Below are 25,632 nucleotides of genomic sequence, written 5' to 3'. Positions count from 1 at the left end.
CGGTAGGGTTGAACTCAGGCGGCCCACATTGTTATATTGTGTTAAATTATGGAGAATCTTTGAGGACTTTCTATCAAAGGTGTTAAAATGTTAAATCAACTTTATTGATTTTTCATGACGCTGTCACAATCTGTCATAACTTGCCTATATCATTCACACAGTAAAGAAATTTATCTTATGTGCGAAGTGGGTAACATCTCAAACTCTTCAAAATTAATACAAATTCTAAAAACCGAGGACATGTTTCACAAGATTTTAATTAATCAAGAAAGCAGTGGAAATTAATTTTTTACTCAAATGTTGATATAGTCTCATATGGCTAAACAATTTTCCACAAAACTTAGTTGTAGTAGACTAGTAGTAGAGGTTTCCTAATATTACCAGACAAAGCAAATTATTTTGTTTGACTATGATGTTTGAAATTGTCAAGAATAAATCAGGAAAGCAAGGCAATTATTTCTGTATATATTGCTTAGATCTCTACCTATTCACGAGACACAAGTAAAAGAAATTGTCTACCTAATAAGAAATCCGAAACAAATATGGCTCCTTCTTCTTTAGCAATTTTATGCATTTTACTAGCAATTTTCAGTTTCTATGGATCAAATGCTCAATTGAGTGCTAATTTTTACGCAACTACATGTCCAAATGTTTCAAGCATTGTGCAAAATGTTATTCAGCAAGCTTTGCAATCTGATGCTCGTATTGGGGCCAGCCTCATTCGTCTCCATTTCCATGATTGTTTTGTCAACGTAAAACCATGATTTAACTATTTAATTTCTTAAACAATAGATTTGTTACTTCTTAAGTGACTTCTATTATTCTATTTTATGATAAATTGATTTTCTGTTACATGTGATTTCCAGGGATGTGATGCTTCGCTTTTGTTGGATAATAATGCAACAGCAAATATAGTAAGTGAGAAAGATGCAGCGCCTAATGCTAATTCCGCAAGAGGTTTCGATGTTGTTGACAACATCAAATCTGCTGTTGAGAGTTCTTGCCCTGGTGTTGTATCTTGTGCTGACATTCTTGCTCTTGCTGCAGAAGCCTCAGTTTCATTGGTATGCAATCTTATATATGTACTTTGAGTTTAATTTACATGCACTGACTGTGTAAATAATTTGTATACTGTCATGTTAACTAACTGTAACTGCATATAACTGTCCACAAAATGTACGTCTAGTAACCGGTAAAATAAGATAGGTTACCTGTTACTATATTGAGAGGACTGATGACCCGAGAGTGGGTGGAATCTATACGGTGATAGTTGGTTCTTATGGGTATATATACTAACTAGAAATTTATTGGAAATGGAAGTAACTGTAAGCAAGGAAAGGCAAAGCAAATCCTTACATTGTTTGTTTTTTTGCAAGGTTTTTGTTTTCCTTCGTTAAATGTGTTGAGCATGCGAATAAAGTCTTATATTAGTAGCTGAAAATATTGGGCACTTACATATAATATGTAGGGATCTCTTAATGGTATGAGTCCTTTTGAGAAAAATCGTGCAGGCTTGATCCACTACTACGATCCACAACTTGTAAGGGTAAGCAAACCGAGCTCCGCACCATCACTCTACCATCGCCATACTCATCCCGCTGTATCTGGGCTCTGATACCAACTGTTGGGCTAAACCAACCCAAATATTTACTCTTAACATAGTGTTGTTTGTGCCAAGCCCGCACAATTCTTTTCAAAAAGGCTCATACCATTGAGAGATCCCTACACATAATATATAGACTCCCTACACCTACTATTTTCAGTTATCAATATGAGACTTTGTTTGCATACCCAATAGAATATTAAGAGTAAATATTGAAATCTTTTCTGAATCAATTATTTAATCATGTCAATTGGGGTACAGGCAGGTGGACCTTCGTGGAATGTTTCATTAGGGAGAAGAGACAGCAGAACAGCAAACCAGGGAGGAGCCAATACTTCTATTCCTTCTCCTGTTGAAGGCTTAAGCAACATTACAGCAAAGTTTTCTGCTGTTGGCCTTAACGTTACCGATCTAGTTGCCTTATCTGGTAATCAATTACTCCCTCTGTCCTATTTTATACTATATTTTTATTACTATTTGGACAGTCAAACAATTTTATCGTCTAAAAATATCATTTTTCTTTTCTATTATTTTAGGTGCGCACACATTTGGACGTGCCCAATGTCGCGTATTCAGTGCCCGCCTTAACAATTTTAATGGCACAGGAAATCCTGACCCTACCTTAAACACAACTTATTTGGCCAACCTAAGGCAAATATGTCCTCAAAATGGAAATGCCACAACCTTGGCTAACCTTGATCCTACAACCTCGGATAGTTTTGACAATAATTATTTTGCAAATTTGCAGAATAATCAAGGGCTTCTGCAATCAGATCAAGAGTTATTCTCCACAGCTGGTGCAGCAACTGTCTCAATTGTCAACACATTTAGCAGTAGCCAAAATACATTCTTTCAAAGCTTCGTTCAGTCAATGATTAATATGGGAAATATTAGCCCATTAACTGGGACCAATGGAGAGATTCGGTCAGATTGTAAAAGAGTCAATTGAAGCAAAAGTTTTGACTAAAGGTTCTTTTTTCTTTTTTTTTTTTTTTCTGAAGCAAAGTTTGTTAGGCCAAGTCAGCAAGTTTTATTATGAACAAAGTTCTTTGCTTTACTTAAGTCAAGTGTTGTTACTTCGTGGAACTTTGGTGTATTTGTTACTTTGTTGTTATCTATCTTAAATGGGAAATTAATTTTGATTCTTGTACTCCAACTCGTCTTTCTCCATGATTAAAACTTCAATAGATAGGAGCTAAGTCACATAAAGCAATTGAACTTATTGTTCGGTGAGTTCAACTGAGCTTATTGTTCTTTTCTCAAACTATGAATACATATAGTGAAATCACCCTCATTCTAAATTCAGTAACTCTATAATATAAATTTGCCTCCGGACATTAGTAACTCGGTTTTACATTTGAGAATTTACATGTATCAAATTTTCTTAAGTTTGAGTTAGTACAATGTATATGTGTACATAAAGAATTCAAATTAATAACTGTTTAGATCTGCTCATGCACAAGACCATTATACAGAATAAAATTTTGAAGGGAGTAACTGAATTACATGCTTCATTTTTGGAGCTGATATGACGCCCCCATAAATCGCAGCTAGCGGTTCCAAATGTAGAAACAAATCTCCAATAACTTTCCACGTCATGGAGAGTCAATTAGCATTTGGTAGAATGGTGGGATAAATAAGAATATTCCATGTGATGAGATATTTTATTGGATTAGTTATCCCGCCTTTTATATGGGATAACTAATCCCACCATTTTAGTATAAACTTCTTCAGGTATCTATAACCAAATATGAGATAAATATCATCCCAACTTCTATCACGGGATCAATTATACCTATCCTTCGTACCAAACGACCTAGTGATTGTTTCAAAAATTGGAAAAACTTGCTGTGAAAAAATGATCTTTTAACAAAAAAAAATTATATCAACCAAACATCAAAATGATTAAGGAAAAAAAACATTAAAATTGCACATATATTATAAAATAAAAGCAATTTAGTAAAATAGAATAAGAAAGAGAGATAGAAAAAAGAAGCTTTTCCCTAATTTTGGTGTGTCGTTCCATTGCAATTTACATAGCCTTTTATAGGCATAAAATATGAAGACTTATTATTGTAAAATAGTGCAGGGGGTGGACATAAAGTGTCACGACCTAAAACTCAACATGTCATGATGGAGCCTATCACATTACTAGGCAAGCTCACAATCACAAATAACTGCGCATTTTAAAATGAAAACATGATGAAATAAGTTTAACAGTGAAAAATCTCATAAACCGACAAGCACAACTGTCAGTCAACTACAAAATCTCTCAAAACTCGGCTGTCACCGAGTACATGAGCTACTAAGTATCAACACAGTCAAAACTTCTAATACAACTATCTGGAAAGATAGAACAATGCTAAATAAACTGAAAAGAAGGAGGGTCGAGGCCTGCGGATGCCATAGTAGCTACCTCAATAGTCTCCAAGCAGATACTGCCCCAAGTCTAGCAATGTACCTGGATCTGCACACGAAGTGCAGAGTGTAGTATGAGTAAGACCGACCTAATGTACTCAATAAGTAACAGGACTAACCTTCGGCTGAAAGCAGTGACGAGCTCAAAAAAGTACAGTCCAAATCCAGATAATAACAGTACAGATATAACAGGGAAATGACAGTAATAACTTAGAGAAATCTTATAATCAGTTTGTATATAGTACAGAAATGTAGACATGCTTTCAAGTTTAACAGTTTAAGCTCAACACTGAAAAAATATGCCAAGTATAACTGATATGAGGAATGTTACATCTCTATGTGTACATGTCAAATGTGCATGTCATATGTAATGCATAACAGTGACAAACTCATGTACTCACACTCTTAGAGTACTCAATTCTACTGTCTCACACTTCTTACTCACCACTTTCAATCACTCAGAATTGTACGGTACATGCGCTCACTGATGGTATATCATACTCTGGATGGGCGGATCCTGCCCAAGCGCTAATAAAACCTGTTGCGGCGTGCAACCCATAAGTAATGCACATCTTTATAGTACCATCCTTATTCTTCACAAACAACACTGGTGCACCGTAAGGTGAAACACTAAATCTTATGAATCCCTTGTCAAACAAATCTTGCAATTGCTTTTTCAACTCCTTCATCTCTGCTAAAGCGATAAAATATAGTTGAATAGATTTGGGATGGGCGCTCGGCACCAAATCAATACCAAAATTAATATCCCTATCTAGTGGCATTCCCGGTAGATCCGTAGGAAACACATCAGGAAATTCTTTCACCTCCTGCACCGAATCCATAGAGGGAGTCTCTGCACTAGTATTCCAAATGAAAGCCAAGTATATATGCTAAATACCCCTTCTCAATCATACGTTGAATCTTCAAAAATAAAATCACCCTACTCTTAGACTGATCAAATGACCTCTCCATTATCATGGCAGATAGCGTAATACGGGAAAAACCAATCCATGCCAAGAATTCCCTCGAAATTCATCATATCAAACAACAAGAGAGTAACCATAATGTCATACCTATTAATAGTAACTACACAAGACCAATAAATCAGACCAAACAACAGAATCTCCAACAGGTATAAATACATAAACAGGTATATCCAGAAACACAAGGCATATTCAAATATGGTATAAAATAAGATGACACATACAGATAAGTAAAACATAAATCATAATCTTTGAAAGTGACCCACAATCATTTTAATGATTTATGAAAAGGGCAATTTGGCACTCCTAGGATATTCTGCTCACTTAATGGCAAGAAATAGTCCACTTACTCTTATTGAGATGTTTTAACTTAATTTCTCAAAAAAAATTTTTTAAAATGGCACCCTATAGCCAAGTGTCTGCTTTTATGTAAATTGAGAAGTTGTCTCCTAACCTATCGCATTCAATTTCTCATACTCTACAAAATGAGCTGCACTTTCCCTTCCAAAGCTAGTCGAGTCTGCCAATTATGGAGAAGGAAATCCCAAGGAAATGGGCATATATACAAAGAGATAATTTCAAACCTCCCCAAACAATGTAAAATTTAACCCATATCCTTTTTATGATCTCATCCAATAGTTTTATCCCAAATAGTTTACTTTCTGCCTACAAACATAGAAGCACAATACATATGAGAATCCAAACAGCGTTAGCATATATATGACTTTTCCTCAATTTTAGCATATTGAAAGTTTCTTTTTCTTCCATCTTCTTCCTTCTATTTTATATTGAAATGGTGGATTATTTTGTTACAGCGACGTATGAAAATGGGAGAAAATGAGTTTTGAGGCGGTGTATATTAGTGTATATCTTTCCTGTATATTCATATATTTCCATGAAAATATGTATGTGATATACAGTGACATACACACATTATATACATTGTCGCATTAACGTTTTCCACATTATCTCAGAATTTCGACTCTTAACCATTTGAAATCACCTCATCTTCCTTATATTTTGTATATAGCTTTTTCCTAGTGTTTCTAAAACTTCGACTTAACCGATGGTCTATCGGAAATAGCCTCTCTGCCCTCCTAGGGTAGGGATAAGATCTGCATAATACTACACTCCCCACATTCAACTTGTTGGAATTCACTGGTATTATTGTTGTTGTTTCTAATGAACTTCAACCACTCTAACTCAAAAGTCCACTATGAAAATTTTTTGAATTTCAAATTGAAGTTTCATATGAGTCTTTAATAGTGAGAGTACAATGTATGATGATGATAAAAGTTGTGTCATTAATAGTTTCTGATGCTTGTCCAACTGATTTGGATGAATTCGATATAAGGGGCGATTCTCTTGTAAACTCCATAAAAGTCTACTTGAGCTTCTGTTATTTCTGTTTATTTTGGATCCTTTGGCTATCGGCTGTCAGCCTGTCAAATATTATTTGGCTATAGCTGCCATATGATAACTGTTACGCCCCGTAAAGTTTCGTTAACTTAAATGCATTCTCATATTTGAGTGACTTCATTTAAATTTTCGCAAGTCAATTGGAATGGACTTTTGAGTGATTTCTTAAGTGTGAGTATTAGTATTTTGATGAGTATATATATATATATATATATATATATATATATATATATATATCATTTTCTTAAATTATTGATCTGATCTTTGTGACATATCTCATCTCTTTATCCCACTCCTTTTTTAAATCTGCACCTTTATGTCTTCTCGTTGCTACTATTCTCCACCTTTGTGTCTTTTCGCTCTTACCGTTCTTCAACATTATGTCTTTCACACCTCCTTTTTTCCGCAGGGGAATATAAGGAGTTTTTCTAATTTAAGTGACATTAATTGAAATGGGATTATTTATTTAATTTTTAGAATCGCCACTTGGGATAATTTATGGTGTCCCAAGTCACCGATTTATTTTAAATCCCAAATCGAGGAAATTTGACTCTGTTTTAAAGTCTGCAAAATCAGAAGACCGGGTAAGGAATTCTGTAACCCGGGAGAAGGTGTTAGGCATTCCCGGGTTCCGTGGTTTTAGCACGGTCGCTCAACTATTAATAATTGGCCTAATTATCTGATTTATTACATGTTTTAAACCTATTGTGCAATTTTGACTTTATAACCGCTTATATTTATTTATGGAGTTATTTCTGAAACAAGTTACGATTGTCGTACTCTTATTTTTTTTTGTACATGTTGCAAATCGTGTCACGGGAACCGTACCCACGATCTGCAACACGTGTATTTTATTATTGTTCGAAGTTGTGGTCGGGTCACATGAAATGTACCCCCGAATTCGGATTAGGTATCACGACCGTGCCACGGGAACCGTACCCACAGCCGTGATGATTTATTAATCGCGCCTAAAGCAAGCTACGATAGTTAATAAACTAATTTTTAAAACTACTTGGGACTGTTGTAAGGCCATGGAGTTATGGAGGATGAATTGTGGTGAATAAAGAACTGATCATTACGAACAACCGTGTGATTCAATCAGTTGCTTGCACTGATTCAGTTCCACCTAAGTGTTCGTGCATTAGTTTTCAACCAAAAGGGACAATGAAATGGGATCAAACGAATGCAGAAGTAATTTCAGAATTCAGATTGCGTCCAGGCATTTTACAATAAAGATAAATTCAATATCATATTTACAATTGCATTTGAATCACAAATAGCCAAGACTTAACAGTTATAGCGGGTATATGACATAATTATATATTGACATGGCACAGTAACAGCTTGGCACATTATTAGCAGTTTCCCTTTTTTCATGACTCCACAGATTTCACACTAAACCTCATCAATTAATTGTCTTGCGACAGTGGAATTCAACTAACTTATTAAATCTTTTGGGCCATGATCAAATTTAAAAATCATTACAGCTGTAAACAAAAAAAATCAAAAGTTTCATGGACTGAAATAAAGTATATAATGGAGGTGACTTGTTACTGAATTTTAAATCAAAAGTTCATGGACCAAATTCAAGGCCCAACGGCCCAAAAAGAATTGACTCGCCTATTTAACCCCTTATTGGGTCGAAATTGCAAGTCTGGCCTACCAAGTATCAGGCCCACAACTTACTAAATGAATGGCATCTAATAAAAGTTACTTGATTATTACAAGATTCATATTTAAAGAACATTATACAATTCATCACATGAAAATCTCATAATGCTATATTACATATTAGTCTACTTCAGCATTTTCGAATCAAATAAGTGATCCATTTTGGACATGTGGAGCTCCAAAAATCAGGCCAAGCACTGGTCCGACTCCTAAGCTCCTCATCCAATGTTCTTGATTTTAACTGAACCAAAATCTACTAATTAACATGCTAAACATGAGGAAAACAACAAATGATGATGGAAGATCAGGATTTCATGGAACAAATAAAGAAAATAACTCATTCATGCCAAAACAGAAACTTAGATTTAAGATGAGTACCTGATTACAGTAAGATGGACAAAAATAGAAAATAAATTTCAAGTTTTGAAGAAGAAATAAACAGCAATGAGTAGCAGAAAACAGCAACAGCAACCAGCAAGAATCAGGAACCCATAATCAAACACAAATTCCCAGCGTAAATGGAGTAAACCAGTAGGAAAATGGAGGAAAAGAAAGACAGCCTTGAGAGCTTTCTTCTTTGTTTTTTTTCTATTTTGGTTTTCTGTTTCTATGTCTGATTAAAAGAAAACTCAAGAGAGAAAAATCTGTATTCAGGGCTGTTTTCTTAGAGTGAGTATGCTGAGTGATAGTCTGTGTGGGTGAGTGAGGGTCAGCCTCTTTATATAGAATGCATAAGGATAAGAATAATAGGGAATATTCTATCCTAAAAATCATAAATGTCAGCTGTAAAAGGGGATAGTACAACATCTTTTTAACAGACCTGGCACAACTGTCCTTTTTACCAATTTTCAGCATCTTTTTACACCAAAAAAAAAGGACAGCTGTCGAATACTAGAACCTTCTGATATTTTTACCTAAAGTTTTTCCATTCTTACTTCCAAATTAACTCCTTTAAGTTCTATTTATTGCAAGTTCAAACCCCTAATTTCTATTTGCTAACAACTGAGGCTTTCGTTATGACCCATTGAATTCGGATAAAACCCAAAACAAATATCAAACCAGACCTCAAACTTAAACCAATCAATCAACACTGCATAACACTTGATTAAAACCTTAGAACTGAGCAGCCATTTGTGGTTAAACTAATTAACATGCATTTTAGGTAATCTAATCACAGAAACTAATCTAATTAGGTTGATTCAACTAGACTAAACAATGTGATGTTAACTAACTAACAATGCTATTAATTAAAGAATTATGCAACTAATTTAAGCTAAACCTTATTTTAATTTAACATGCAGTAGTAAAGGACAAAGCAAACAAAAATAAAACTAAAATTGAAACCTAAATGGTAACGGAGAAATAAAAATAAATGAGAAAAACAGAAAATAAAAAAAGGAAAAAGAACAAAACTGATTTTGCTGGACACTGAATAGGCAACTGAGGCGAATCGATGAGCTATGAAAGCATCGGAGCCCTGTTGGCCAGCGTTCACTTGGTCGGAATCCGGCAAGCTTTGAAGTGAACCAAAAATGACGCTAATCGATTGTTCTTACTGAGAACAATCGATTGGCATAAACTTTGGCTCAAATCGAGCCTTGAAACTGTTAAAAAAAAATCAGAAAGAGGGACGGGTTAGGGTTTAGTTTCTTTTGGAATTTCAGATCTGAAATTGGAGCAAATGGGTAAGGATTTTGGAGAAATTATTGGTAGATATGGGATGAGGAGAGTATGGTGGTTGTCTGGTGTGAATTTGGGTGGGATTGGAGGTGGTCCGCCGCCGTGAGGCGATTTCCGGGCGGCGGAGGACGACGGAGGAGTCCTAGGCGGCTAGGGTTACGAGGGAAATGGGGGCAGCTAGGGTTGGTCTCTGAGAGAGAGGAGAGAATGAGGGGGGTTTTGGGGTTTGGGGGGTCCGTTCGGACATATTTAAGGGGTTGGGTAGGTTAGTTCTCAGCCATTAGATCACAATTGATCAATGGCCGAGATTGATTATGGGTCGAACGGTGTCGTTTGGGTGGTGGGGATTGGGACCGGATCGGGCAGGGATATGGGAATTGGGCTGGGGGTTTAAAACTAATTTGGCCATTTTAGGCATTGGCCCAATTTTAAAAGAAACAAGACCAAAAATATTCTTCCTATTTTCCTTCTCTTTGTTTCCTTTTCTTTCTTTTTTTTTTTCATTTTTTTAAAATAAAATCCTAAGTAAACTAAATGAAATCCTAATTTAGATTCTAAATTAATCTATTTTATAAAATTATCATTACCTATTTTCACTAATTTTAACACTAATTAATTAAAACTAAAAATGTAGACATGACTATGGTAATTTCATGATTTTTATTTAATAAATGCAATTTAAATTCTAAATGCAATTGAAGCCTAAAAATGCTATGTAATGATGATTTGGATATTTTTGATATTTTTTATGATTTTAAAATATTAAATGTGCACAAAAATGCAAACAATTAATTAAGAAAATCCTACAAAATCCTATAAAACTAAAAATAATTTAGAAAACCTATTTTTTTAAATTTTTGTAGGAGTATTTCTAGTCGGGCAAAAATCACGTGCTCACAGCTGCCCCTCTTTGCTCAGAAATATGAAGAATTTTCGGGCAAAGATAAAATGAGCAATTATGAGCGATTTTTGCCCGTCTGGATACTCTCTAGGAAGCATTTGAAAAAGTTTGACCGAACGTTGCTTCGGAGGTTGCCTACATATCCTTGGCTATAAAGGAATCAGGTCAGTGTAGTTGCGGAAGTCTTGGTAGCTGGAACTACCGAATAGATGTGATTTCACTGCTGTTGCTACTGTTTCTGCTTGCTGAGCTCCTTATTACACCAAAATCAAAATGAAAAACTAAACTAACTAAGCCTATCAGCTACGTGTTACAAGATTCCTATCTATAAACATTCTGAAGCTTGATCTTGAGTCTTGGCTGGTTCTTCATGCGGACTCTGATCTGAATCTTCATGCTTGCTAGTTGTAGGTGCTAGTTCATTCCTCTTTCAACTTCTCGGATCAAGGCGGGACATGCGAAGCTTGTGACTTCAATCATGTCTTGAGCAGTCCACGTCTCTTCTGCACTTTGAGTTCACTTCTTTTTCTTTTCTTCTATTTCTATTATTTCGGATTGAGACTTCTTCTTTTGGTCGTCTCGAACCCTGTGTCTCGAGGTATAACCTGCTCAGACACCAAAACAAACAAACGAACGGAATTTTTCTGCCCCAGTTTTTACTAGGAAAATTTCGTGAGTTATTTGTAACCAAAACTCTATACAACTTCATTATTGAAAACAATAAAGATCAGGATTGTGTATCCTTAGGAAAAAGAGATTAGGGAGTGGAAACCCTATATTTAAAACAAAATCAACTAGGGGTTGGAGACACTAGGTTGGAAAAATCACCAGGTTATGCTGGCATCAACTAGGGAGTGAGACCCTATGTTGGAAAAGTCATCAGGTTATGCTGGCATAAACTAAGGAGTGGGACCCTATGTTGAAAAGTCATCAGGTTATGCTGGCATAAACTAGAGAGTGGGACCCTATGTTGGAAAAGTCATCAGTTTATGCTGGCATCAACTAGGGAGTGGGACCCTATGTTGAAAAAAATCATCAGGTTATGCTGGCATCAACTAGGGAGTGGGATCCTATGTTAGAAAATCATCAGGTTATGCTGGCATCAACTAGGGAGTGAGACCCTATGTTGGAAAATCATCAGGTTATGCTGGCATCAACTAGGGAGTAGGATCATATGTTGAAAAAGTCATCAGGTTATACTGGCATCAACTAGGGATTGGGACCCTATGTTGGAAAAGTCATCAGGTTATGCTGGCATCAACTAGGGAGTGGGACCCTATGTTGGAAAAAGATGCAGTTAGGGGTTGGTGACCCTATTCTACCATGGCTTTGAACTTTTCTTCTTTTCTTTCTTTGCATTTCACTTTTCATTTTTTATTTAAGAGAATGAGTAAAGAATTTGGAGGGGACTCCCCTTTTGGGTTGACTTTTGCTGCAGAACCATTTTAGTCTCTGCGTAATTTGCTTTTATTGCACCCGCTTCTTGCAAGGTTGCTTTGAATTATACCTGTTTTCCCTGTTTTTCAAACAAAGAACAATTTGTCAGTTTGAAACAGTGGTTGGTTTTGTGGCCTTGAGTATTTTAATCACTTGATCTTGGCCCGGCTCCTTCAATAAAGATCTCCATTGCTTGCTTTCTTTCTGGGGATTGGTTTCATTCCTAAACTCGGGGATCTTGACTTTTCCCAAACTTTAACGAGATGGTTAACGCGTGTGGGACTTGGCCCTTTTCCACCTTATTTTGCCTTTATGGGCATTTGACTTTAATTTCCTTTCTTATCAGGAGTTTCTGACTCCGAAGCATAGGCCATCATGGCCAGTCGAGGTCGACTTGATGCACCTGCTGAGGCTGGGTGCTTTCTTGAATATTGGCTTTTTGTCAAACAAAACCCTGTAAACCAATCTTGCCATCTTTTCTTTGTTTTAATTCGGAACAGAATTAGGCCGAAAGGGATTCAAAGAAAAATAAACAATGGACAGGATAATGAATTTAAATGAGAGGCGTCCCTTTCGGGGAAAGGAAAGAAGGACTTATCTGGAGTACATGTAGACTTCAATGAACATGACATGCCTCTTGGACTGGATACCCGATCTGTGTAAACCGTCCAACTCTTATAAACCCATCATAATTCATACCTCAAAACTGAGAAACCTTGCCCGGACTTTGTCGATACCGATGGCTGTGAGGATCCCCTTTTCGATCAGTGGCGCCCTTTGCGGGTTTTCACCAGCTGACCTCTCTCATTTTTCTTCTCACCGTCGCCTTATAGTACTATTTGCGAGTTTTCACTAACAAGACTCTCTCATTTTCAATTTCTTTGCTTACCGTCGCCCTATGATGCCAGTGTGGGTTTTCACCAATAAGACTCTCTCATTTGATTGTATCAGATCCAAGTAACCATATCCTCCAATTTTGAACATCTTTACCGACTGATCAGAAGGACTTGAACAGGATTCGGGGTAAAAGAATTTGGATTGAATACAACTTTGGAACCTTTCATGCACAACCATTGCCGGATCATTGTAACTTCTGCCCCAGTTTCGACTTTGGGGAAATGTGGATTTTTGTTTTGGTGTGGCTGAACCCCAGAGAGAGGCTGCCTATGTATCCATTCAGAATCAAGTCGAACGTAGTTCAAGGAATTTTGTTTTTGATTTTTCTTTTGTTTTCCTGTTTTGTTTTGTTTTCTCTTTCTTCATTTTTTTTACCAACATTTTGGGTTCCAAAGAGGGTAATCAAAGAAAAGTAACCGGATCAAAGGGTTTGCAAAGGGTTGACAGTGTTTGGGTAGCGAGAATCAAAGCCTTCATCATCCCAATTGGAGAATATTAATACCACAAAAGGGGTTAAACATAATACCTTTTGACCGCATCCGCATTGATAGCTGTTTCTGGGTCATTTCCTTCAATGTCTCCCAAGTACAATGCCCCTTTTGGCAATAGTTTTCTTATAATATATGGGCCTTTCCAATTTGGAGCAACTTTCCTTTTGCTTCCTCATGATGCGGGAGAATACGTCTCAGAACGAGTTGCCCCACTTTAAAGTTTCTAGGCCGCACTTTCTTGTTGTAGGCACAGGCCATTCTTTGTTGATACAACTGCCCGTGGCAGATTGCGGCCATCCGCTTTTCATCAATCATGGTTAGATGTTCTAAACGGGTCTTGACCCATTCATTATCCTCAACCTCAGCTTCAACAATGATTCGGAGAGAGGGAATCTCAACTTCTGCAGGTATTACAGCTTCAGTGCCATAAACAAATAAATAGGGTGTTGCCCCAACTGATGTGCGCACAGTCGTGCGGTATCCCAATAATGCAAAAGGCAGTTTTTCATGCCATTGTCTAGAACTTTGAATCATTTTCCAGAGGATCTTCTTGATATTCTTGTTTGCGGCTTCAACAACACCATTAGCTTTGGGCCGATAAGGGGTAGAATTCCGATGCGTGATCTTAAATTGTTCGCATACCTCCCTCATCAAATGACTGTTCAGGTTTGCAACATTGTCCGTAATGATAGTCTTAGAAATACCAAAACGACAAATAATGTTGGAATGCACAAAGTCTACCACCGCTTTCTTGGTGACGGCTTTGAAATTGACGGCTTCAACCCACTTTGTGAAATAATCAATGGCAACTAAGATGAATCTGTGCCCATTTGAAGCTTTCAGCTCGATTGGCCTAATGACATCCATACCCCAAGCAACAAACGGCCAAGGTGCTGACATAGGATGCAACTCTGAAGGCGGTGCATGAATCAGGTCACCATGTATCTGACACTGATGGCATTTGCGGAAAAACTGAAGCAGTCCTTTTTCATGGTCATCCAATAATAACCTGTCCGAAGGATTTTCTTTGCAAGGACATATCCGTTCATGTGGGGTCCACATACTCCCGAATGCACTTCATTCATGATTTTTCCAGCCTCTTGGGCATCTACGCACCTTAAAAGATTCAAATCTGGAGTTCTTTTGTACAAGACCTCTCCGCTCAAGAAGAAACTGCTGGCGAGCCTCCTAATGGTTCTCTTTTGATCTCCACTGGCTTGCTCGGGATATTCTTTTGTTTTCAAGAATATTTTGATATCATGATACCATGGCTGAATATTTGGTTCTGTTTCAACTGTATTGCAGTAACCATGTCTTTCTCGGATTTGGATTTCCAGCGGGTCAATGTGGACCTTGCCCGAATACGGCAGTACTAAGGCCAAAGTAGCTAGTGCATCAGCTAACTCATTATGGAACCGAGGAATATACCTGAACTCGACGGACTTGAACCGTTTGCTAAGATCTTCTACATGTTTCCTGTATGGGATAAGCTTGATATCTCGGGTTTCCTATTTACCTTGAGCTTGTCGAATAATCAAGTCAGAATCTCCCATGATTAACAATATTCCACATCCAGATCAACTGCAATGTTCAATCCCATAATGCAAGCTTCATACTCGGCAGTGTTGTTCGTACAAAAGAACCAAAGTCGGGTTGTGGCCGGATAGTGTTGACCAGTGGGCAAAATAAAAATTGCCCCAATCCCAACACCTTTTACATTTACAGCTCCGTCAAAGAACATTTTACAAGCATTGGTGTCTTCTGGAATTACCTCAACTGAATTTACTTCCTTTTCCGGAAAGTAAGTACTCAAGGGCTGATATTCATCATCAACAGGATTCTCAGCTAGGTGATCCGCCAAAGCTTGAGCTTTCATTGCCGTGCGGGTGACGTAGACAATGTCAACTCAGTGAGCAGGATTTGCCATTTTGCTAGCCTTCCTGTGGGCATCGATTTTTGGAATATGAACTTCAAAGGGTCCAATCTGGTTATGAGATAGGAGGTATAGGCCAACAAGTAATGCCTAAGTTTCTGGGCGACCCAAGTTAGGGCGCAGCAAGTTCTTTCCAACAAGGTGTACTTGGCTTCATAACTAGTGAACTTCTTGCTCAAATAGTATATAGCTTGCTCTCTCTTCTCGGTCACATCATGTTGCCCCAGGACGTAGCCGAAAGAATTTTCCAGGACTGTAAGGTACACGAACAAAGGTCTCCCGGGCTCGGGTGGGACCAATACCGGCGGATTTGACAGGTATTCTTTGATTTTGTCAAAAGCTTCTTAACACTCATCCGTCCATCTGAATGCCGCATCTTTCTTTAATAGCTTAAATATGGGCTCGCACGTGGTATTCAACTGAGCAATGAACCTGCTGATGTAATTCAATCTTCCCAGCAGACTCATGACCTCTTTCTTGGTTCTCAGAGGTGGCAAATCCCGAATAGACTTTATCTTTGTTGGGTCAAGCTCGATGCCCCTCCGACTGACTATAAACCCCAAAAGTTTCCCTGATGGGACTCCGAACGCACACTTATCTGGATTCAACTTCAAATCATACTTGCGCAGACGCTCAAAGAACTTTCTCAGATCCCGCACATGGTCGTCCTGTGTTCTGGATTTAATGTTCACATCATCCACATATACCTCAATTTCCCGGTGCATCATGTCATGAAAGATGGCGGTCATAGCCCTCATGTAAGTTGCCCCGGTGTTCTTAAACCAAATGGCATGACCCTATAACAGTAAGTGCCCCAGGGTACGGTGAAAGCCATTTTTTCTGCGTCCTCTTCATCCATCAGAACCTGGTGAAACCCCGCATAACAATCCATGAAAGACTGTATCTCATGTTACGCACAGTTGTCAACAAGAATGTGGATGTTTGGTAATGGAAAGTTGTCCTTGGGGCTTGCTTTGTTCAAATCCCGATTGTCAACACATACTCGGGTTTTCCCATCTTCCTTTGGCACTGGGAGCACATTAGCCAACCATGTGGTGTATCGAACCACTCGGATCACACCAGCTTTCAACTGTTTGGTGACTTCTTCTTTGATCTTATCACTGAAGTCTGTTTTAAACTTTCTCTGCTTTTGTTGGACAGGTGGATAACCGGGATAAATCGGCAATTTGTGCACTACCAAGTCAACACTCAGTCCTGGCATATCATAGGACCAGGCAAACACGTCTTTGAATTCAAACAAGAGTTGGATCAATGCATCTCTAGTTCTTTATCAGCATGAATGCTTATCATGGTTTCCTGGACCTCCTCCGAACTACCCAAATTAACTGGCTCGGTTTCATTCAAGTTTGGCTTAGGCTTATTCTCAAATTGTTCCAGTACTCGATTTATTTCCCTAAAAGCCTCATCTTCATCATATTCTGGTTCTTGATTCGTTATTTCACAGTTAGACAGCGTGTTAGGATCTGGGCATGAAGTCCGTAAGCATGTCATGTTACTTAAGTCCGCATTATTAGAACTGAAAAGAGAGAGATAAGAAAAATAACAAAAATCAGAAAGAATAATGGAAAGAGATTCCTAGACGATGAAATATTGATTTCATTTCATTTTGAATTTGAAGATAGGAGGGTTTACATCGGATTTAAAAGACAATAAACGAAAAACATTCGAGTTACACCCTGCAATAACTCGGAATGTAGAAAAGATAGCAAGACTGAACTACCGGGATTCCCGCCTGACTGGGAATGGAGTAGCCTTCCAATTTTGAAGTTTAGCATTTGGCCCCATATATTGTACCTCAGCAGTTCTTGAGCCTTCACCCGGTTGGACCATGTGAACCTCGTACAACATTTTCTTCATTGCTTCACAGATGTCCTCAATTTTATCGGCCGTGAAGGCCTCCTTTTCTTCTTCTATATACCTTGGCTTAACAAACGTCCCGGCGAGGCGCGGGACTGGATGAGGCAGGACCCACCCATTTTTCTTGCGTTCATTGGCCCAATTTACGTCGGCCTCTGTAGCTTGAAATCCTATGCCAAAGAACTTCTCGCTGGCAGTCAAAGTGATAGGCTCTATAATGCCTTGTAAGGATACCCCGAGCCCTTTCCCGGGCTTGTACCCATGTTTGATCATTTCACTGGCAACCATTATTGATGTGTTTGATAAGCAGGGTTGAGGAAATGGGGTTCCTTCCTCGCACTGGTCTGCGACCATGATCTCAAAAGCTTGGTAGACAATGTGTTCACTACCCTCTCTAGCCTCCAAGCACGGGACTGACAGATCCCTGTAGATTGATTGTTCATCTTCTCCGTGGACAACTATTTCTTGGTTTTCATGTTCAAACTTGACCATTTGGTGGAGAGTAGAGGATACGGCTCCCGCAACATGGATCCAAGGCCTTCCCAAGAGAAAGTTATAGGAAGTGTCCATGTCTAGAACTTGAAATGTTACTTCAAAATCTACGGGGCCAATAGTTAGGACCAAGTCAATCTCCCCTATTGTATCCCGCTTGACACTGTTAAAAGCACGTACGCAAACTTTATTGGGTCTAATCCTTTCAGTCCTAATTTCCATCCTTTGTAATGTTGATAGGGGGCAGATGTCAACTCTAGATCCACCGTCCAACATAACCCTTTTCACATAATATCCTTCACACTTGACAGTCAAATGAAGGGCTTTGTTGTGGGCGGCTCCTTCTAGAGACAGGTCGTTTCGGCTGAAGGAGATTCGGTTGACTTCAAAAAATTGCTCTGCCATTCTTTCCAACTATTTAACTGTGGTCTCAACTGGAACATACGCCTCATTCAGCGTCTTTAACAACACTTTTTGATGTTCATTTGAGCTTATCAGCAGGGACAAAAGTGAGACCTGGGATGGAGTCTTTCTAAGTTGATCAAATATAGCGTACTCAGAGGTTTTCATCTTTCAGAAAAATTCCTCCGCTTCTTCAGCACTGACCGGCTTCTTAAGTGGAAACCACTTCTGCTTTGTTTTGTTCAATTCTTCCTGGTTGAGATACTTCCCAGATTGGTTCATTTCATTTACTTATCCCATGATTTCCTTTCCTTTGTATGTGACCACTACCTTATTGTAGTTCCAAGGGACGGCAGTGGGGTTTTTCATGGGACTCTGTGGTGCGCGGCTGATAACCACGGGCTCAGTCAGTCTTGGTAAAATTATCAGCCCCCGCGCCACATAAGTCCCCTTTGACACGTATATCTTTGGCATATTCAGCGTGACTTTCTGTTGCTCAAGTCTTTTGGGAGGGATCAATATGAATTGTTCCTTTCTGGGGGCCCTAGCAACATAGAGAATAGCATCTTTAGGAGGTGCTTCCCCTGTCTTTGTTTCCACAGCCTTTCTGCGTTTTGGGGAGTGGAATTGATCTTCTTCTCGTCTCTAGCTTGTTTTGCTACCGCTTTGGGTTACTTTTCTGAGTCGGCGATAGCAATAATAGCTTTCAAAGCTGGGTTGAATTCTTTGTCCTCACAGATCATCCCAATGACCGGCCATTGTTGTGAGTCGGCAATCGGTTGTTAGTTACATTGGGGACTTCCTTGTCCCTCAACACTGCCTGCTTCTATTCTATCAGATTCTCCACTGCTCTCTTAAGGGTCCAACAATCTTCAGTGTCATGCCCTTCCGCTCTGAGTGATAAGCGCACCTGGTACTTGGCCGGTAGGACGGAGATTCTGGATTCTGCCTGTTTGGAGGTACAGGCTGCAACAGGCCCATTTGGACTAATTTTGGGAAGAGGCTGGAATATGACTCACCAATGGGTGTGAAGTTAGCTTTTCTGGGTGGTTCACGGGGACGGGTGTTATATTGGTAATTATTCAGTGGTGGACGTGGATTATAGGGGGCTTGGTGAGGAGGGTTGTTTCTTGGATGTGGAGCTCGATTCTGATTGTAATGTTGTTGTGGCCGAGTGTATGGCTGAGCGTTCATTACTGCATAAGGATGAGGGGCCATAACATATGTGCATCCTGGTGGGGGTAGTAATGCTGCGAGGTCCTGGAAGGGGAACCAAAGAAACCTCGGGGTTGACGAGAATTTCTCAAGCTTGAGGCCATCATGGATCCCTCTTCTTTCTTTTTCCGATTTGCTAAACCTCCCGAACCGCTCTGGATGGCTTGGGAGGTGACTCTTATAGCCGATTGACTCATGATGCGACCTGTTTTCAAGCCATTTTCTACCATTTCTCCATTCTTTATGTCCTCTGCGAACGGTTTGCACATGGCAGACATCATGTTTTGGAAATAATCGGCCTCTTGAGCCTGTAAGAAGACACTGACCATCTCGGCCTCATCCATTGGGGCTTTTACCCTGGCTGCTTGTTCACGCCATTTGATAGTGTATTCTCGGAAGCTTTTCGAAGATTTATTTTTGAGGTCGGACAAAGAATTTCTGTCCGGAGCTATGTCCACATTGTATTGGAACTGTCTTACAAAATCCCGGGCCAGGTCGTCCCATATGTGCCATTGGGAGATGTCTTGGTCCATATACCACTCTGACGCAATTCCTGCTAAGCTCTCCCCAAAATATGCCATCAAAAGTTCTTCCTTTCTGCACGCCCCTCTCAGCTGAATGCAATATCTTTTCAAATGGGCGATCGGGTCTCCATGCCCGTCATTTCTTTTGAATTTTGGCGTTTTAAAGCAACGGGCAGATGAACGTGAGGAAACATGCATAGATCGGCGTACGAGACACTCTTTTGGCCACTTAGGCCTTGCATGTTCTTAAGACTTTGTTCGATGCTTTTCATCTTTCGAGTTATCTCTTCTTGCTCGGGGTTCTTCATGGTTCTTTCTTGTTCCATGGGAGACTCATACCGGGGGTGCTGAGGGTAAGAGTTTGGGGTGACATGAGCCGTGTCTAGTTGAAATTGTGGCACTTGGAAAGTGAAGGCCGACGGTTCGAAACATGGCCTAGGCACTGTTGGCTGTGCCGTAGTAGAGACTGGTGGTGCGGTAAATATTGTAGAAGATACTCCCGAAAACGGTGCCTGGGGGCGAACCTCAGAAGGCGTACTGGTGAAATTAGCTAACATAGTGGGGTACCCGAATGGGATGAACGGGTTGGTTACGGGAATAGGGATGTTGGAGGTTCCACTTGTCTTGGGAATCAGTTTGGGAAATCCAGGGATTGCACTGGGCGGTTCTCTGCCATTAGACCAAGCGTCCCACATCTCCATCATACGACAACGCAGTATTCTGTTTTCTTCAGCAGTTGCTGACTCTGATGCCGGGATAACCGACGCCGGGCTATCCTCTGAGGTGTTAATGATTGGTAGATGACTCTCTGATGTCATTGCGACACTCCCTTTAGATCTCGTGAAATAAGGGTGTGAAGCAAGGTTACCACAAAACCAACCCCCTAAAAACAGAACCTGTTCTTAAACAGCATACACAACAAAACGGTTAGTTTGAGACATTTAACACATAGGGAATCGCATGTTGGGGAGTGCAATGCACCTAAACAGTTAAACGTTTTTCTAAATGTTTTTGCAACGGCTGCGTGTCTCATCCTGGCTTTTCTTTTTGTCACCTTCCAAATCCTGAATCTTTTTTTGGTTTTTCTTCTCTCTTCTTTTTTTGGTTTATTCTCACTCGGGTTGTCTATAGCTATGATCGGATCCGATGGGGATTGCCTACATATCACGATGCCGCATGAATCAGATCAATACGTAGTTCTGGGGATAAATGCGAAATAAAAGAAAGAAAATTTTGGGTTATCAATATTTCATTAAATAAAAACTTCTGGTTTTTTTCTATTACAAAGACTCCGACATACAGACTTAATAATTGGAAAGCAAAAACAGACTTGGAGAAGACTAACAGACTCGAGAAAGTGAAATACAGACTCGAAAAGAAAATCAGGAATACATAAGAGCCTCCAATACTACTCCAGCGGCCCGCGGGACATCAGTCGGTCTCGACGCGGGCCTGCGTGCAATATCTTCTTGGAGACGGTCTAGGTCGTCCATCACCTGACAGACAAAAGTCATCACAGCAGCGAAGAACATGGACCGGTCATATCCTCGCATTCATGACACTTCATTACGACATAATCAACAATTTCTTTAATCCTCTCTCTGATGACGCCCTTATCTTGGAGTAGGCGTCCAATTTGCTGAGACCTGGCCTCCAAAACCTGTGCGGCCGTATGGTTTTGCTCTTGCAATTGCTGCATGTTTTCTTCCAGTCTAGACATCAATGCATAGCAATGCTCTCTTTCCGCTTTGAAGTTCTTTGTTTGCTGGGCCATTTCATTTTCAAGAGTAGTCAACTTCTTCTTTAAACCCGTGACTCATCTGTCATACTTTTCCTTTAGCTGTTGAGCAAACCTCGCCCATTCTTCTACATTCTTTGCCAATTTTGCCCGAGCTTTTACCAATTCATCCTCGGCTTTTTCCAAGTCAGCCCCATATTCACACACTTTTCGCCTAAGATCTTTTGTGAGTTTTTCATCTGTTTTGCTTCTTCCAGGGTTTTCAGCAGCTAGTTTCATCCTCTGAATCTGAGCTCGGAGGGCTTCGTTTTCTCGGGCCAACCTTTTCTTCTCTCCTTCATCCACAGCGGCCTGCAAACCACTTTCAAATTTAATGTCTTTGATTTGCCCTTCTAGTTTGCTTATGGTAGCCCTATAGTCATTCTCTTTGGTTAACCAAGCCCATTGTTCTTGTGATGAGTCAACAAATTCTTGGATGTGGGGCCTTTTTTTTTGGCCTTTCAGATTCATCATTTTCCGTGACTCTCTTCCCATACCAAGCAAGATAACAAGGCAAAATCTCGCCCCTGGATAAATCACGTACTCGGGTGTTTGCCCCCAAATACTGGCATTCGCTCCGAATTTGGCGAACCATTTCTTCAGGAAATTGAGCTTCGTAGCGGATTTCAACTACATGGATACTAAGATCTTCATCTTTGGGAACTATCTGGCATTCCAAGTTGTATCAAAACCCGGTATGGGGCATAGAGTTGGATGCTTCGGAGACCCATTAGCAGGAAGTAGGGACCGGTGGCGGGCATGTACACAATATCATCAACGGGAAGCTAACCCAGTGTCCACTCTATCTGACCCGCAATTATAGAAGAAGGTGGGATATCCAAACTTTGACCCCTTCTGGTATTTCGAATATATCTGATACGATCATGGGTGCGAGGGTACTCTTGGCATTGGTAGTCAAAACCTGGACAACACCAGCTACACGTAAATCAATGTTCCCATCCTTCCTTGGAAACACTAAGAGGCCTAAAAATGCCACCATGAAAGCAAAGCATCTATGTATTTCCCACTTTGATCGGTTTTCGTTATTGTAGAGTCCACCTTCTGGGTCCTCCAATCCTCTTAAATGCCCATACCGCTAGAATAGAAAGTGTAAAGTGGAAAATCCACCTGCCAAATCTTCATTCTGAATCTGCCTGCTTATTTTTAGTAAGTCTAGAAACTTGTGGGGGAGAAACGGCCCTTGGAGCTATCAAGTATTTATGTCTTAAACCCTCTGTACTCCCAGCATAACTGCCATTTCCTCCAAGGTAGGTGTAAGTTCAAAATCTGAGAAATGCAGAACGTTGTGAGCAGGGTCCTAGAATGTTACTAATGCCTCTATTACATCACTCCTAGGCTTAATCTTCAATAATCCAGTGAGTGCCCCCAGGTATTGGTTGACCTTGTGTCGCCCCTGTTTTCCCAAATCCTCCCACCACATGTGGAGTTCCAATGGAATCTGAGTCATAACCTTCACCGGTAAATTCTGAACCGTGCTCATTCTGCACATTTAGATTAGGGTGATTGGGTTAAAACATGTGAGCTTTTGTTTTAAAAAAAATTGATCAAAAGGTTATTTTTTTGCAAAAGTTCAAATTAAAACAAATCATGGCTACTTTTGCAAATACGACCCTTCAGCACTTCAGAAGGGAAGAGTTTAGGGCTATGTTTGCTAGGTGGCCAAAAATTAACAAAGGGATCGTTGGTGGCTATAGCCTTCTGGCGTCCCGTCGGGACATTTATGGCTATTTAGGCAAAAGGCATCACCTAACTTTATTTATGATAAAAAATGACGACATTTCATATTTTGGTTATTTGCAAAAAAGAGTGGGGCTAGACCCGATGAGGGTTGCCTACGTATCCCACATCCGGTGAGAATCAAGCCCGCGTAGTTCGGTCGGTTTGTCGTAACAGGAAAGCGTGACTTATTTTGAAATGACTTTTCTCTTTTTTTTTTTTTAAAATTTCGGCAGAGTTTCTGGACATTTTGAACACCAGGTTTTTCAAAAAACGGGTAATTTTCTCTCTCTTACCTCAATTTGTTTTTTCTTAACTTTTCTTCCCTATTCTAGAAGCCGGTCAATGCAAACCGTAGCAAATAAATGTACAAGTAGCACGTAAGAATGCATCAGGATGGTCTTTTTAATTTGGGTACACCTGTCCTAGACGGACCCAACCCCTGTGTTGAGTCCCCAAAGTCAAATGCACGTGATGCAAACAAGCGTTCCTACTAGGATCCATCATGAGGCTATGTTATTCTAGGTTTAAAACCTGGATGTATTGTTCTAGAACTGGCTTACCCGAGTGGACAACTCGAGCCGAGGAGGGGCAACGTACCGGTAACCAAAAGGCTATCCGGCTTTGTAACTGATCCGAACCTCGTTCTAAATTAGGGTATGACTCTAACAGAAAAGAAGTCACGCCAGCGTGCACTTCCCAGAAGATTTAGAAGACTAAGAGAGAAGAAAGGTTTCGTAACAGTTTGTATACAGTTCAAACAATATCAAAGCGGTAAAAAGCGGCATTTAGCACATTAGGTTCAAACATGTAATAAAAATCAGATAATAATAAAAGCCAAGTATAACAGTTATTCTAAGCTCGAATTCTTGAACCCTGAACCAGAAGTTCTGGGTTCTTATCCCCAGTAGAGTCGCCAGAGCTGTCACACCTCCTTTTTCCCGCAGGGGGATATAGAGAGTTTTTCCAATTTAATTGACATAAATCGAAATGGGATTATTTATTTAATTTTCAGAGTCGCCACTTGGAATAACTTATGGTGTCCCAAGTTACCGGTTTATTTTAAATCCCAAATCGAGGAAATTTGACTCTGTTTTAAAGTCTGCGAAACTAGAAGACCGAGTAAGGAATTCTGTTAACCCGGGAGAAGGTGTTAGGCATTCCCGGGTTCCGTGGTTTTAGCACGGTCGCTCAACTATTAATAATTGGCCTAATTATCTGATTTATTACATGTTTTAAACCTATTGTGCAATTTTGACTTTATAACCGCTTATATTTATTTATGGAGTTATTTCTGGAACAAGTTACGATTGTCGTACACTTGTTTGTTTTTGTACATGTTGCAAAAAGTGTCACGGGAACCGTACCCACGATCTACAACACGTGTATTTTATTATTGTTCGAAGTTGTGGTCGGGTCACATGAAATGTACCCCCAAATTTAGATTAGGTATCACGACCGTGCGACGGGAACTGTACCCGCACCCGTGATGATTTATTAATCGCGCCTAAAGCAAGCTACGATAGTTCATAAACTAATTTTTAAAATTACTTGGGATTGTTGTAAGGCCATGGAGTTATGGAGGATTAATTGTGGTGAATAAAGAACTGATCATTACGAACAACCATGTGATTCAATTGGTTACTTGCACTGATTCATTTCCACCTAAGTGTTCCTGCATTAGTTTTCAACCAATAGGGACAATGAAATGGGATCAAACGAATACAGAAGTAATTTCAGAATCTTGATTGCGTCCATGCATTTAACAATAAAGATGAACTCAACATCATATTTACAATTGCATTAGAATCGCAAATAGCCAAGACTTAACAGTTATAGCTGGTATATGACATAATTATATATTGACATGGCACAGTAACAGCTTGGAACATTATTAGCAGTTTCCCATTTTTCACGACTCCACAGATTTCACACTAACCCTCATCAATTAAATGTCTTGCGACAGTGGAATTCAACTAACTTATTAAATCTTTTGGGCCATGATCAAATTTAAAAATCATTACAGCTGTAAACAAGAAAATCAAAAGTTTCATGGACTGAAATAAAGTATATAATGGAGGTGACTTGTTACTGAATTTTAAATCAAAAGTTCATGGACCAAATTCAAGGCACAACTGCCTAGAAAGAATTGACTCGCCTATTTAACCCCTTAT

At 39.5% G+C, this 25,632-nt stretch overlaps 1 protein-coding gene across 1 annotated transcript; it reads left to right on the top strand.

The window, feature by feature from the left end:
* Positions 1–481: 481 nt before the first annotated feature.
* On the top strand, positions 482–2,745 carry LOC109217331 (peroxidase 15-like). Its single transcript, XM_019381572.1, has 4 exons — positions 482–752; positions 867–1,064; positions 1,865–2,030; positions 2,140–2,745. Exons 1-4 carry the CDS (start codon positions 543–545, stop codon positions 2,550–2,552), a joined length of 987 nt encoding a protein of 328 aa, XP_019237117.1. The 5' UTR covers positions 482–542; the 3' UTR covers positions 2,553–2,745.
* Positions 2,746–25,632: the final 22,887 nt, after the last annotated feature.

This window comes from Nicotiana attenuata, unplaced genomic scaffold (genome assembly GCF_001879085.1).
Source record: "Nicotiana attenuata strain UT unplaced genomic scaffold, NIATTr2, whole genome shotgun sequence".
Lineage (NCBI taxonomy): Eukaryota > Viridiplantae > Streptophyta > Magnoliopsida > Solanales > Solanaceae > Nicotiana > Nicotiana attenuata.
The sequence above is the reverse complement of the archived record's forward strand: the minus strand, read 5'-3'. Positions and strand labels throughout refer to the sequence as shown.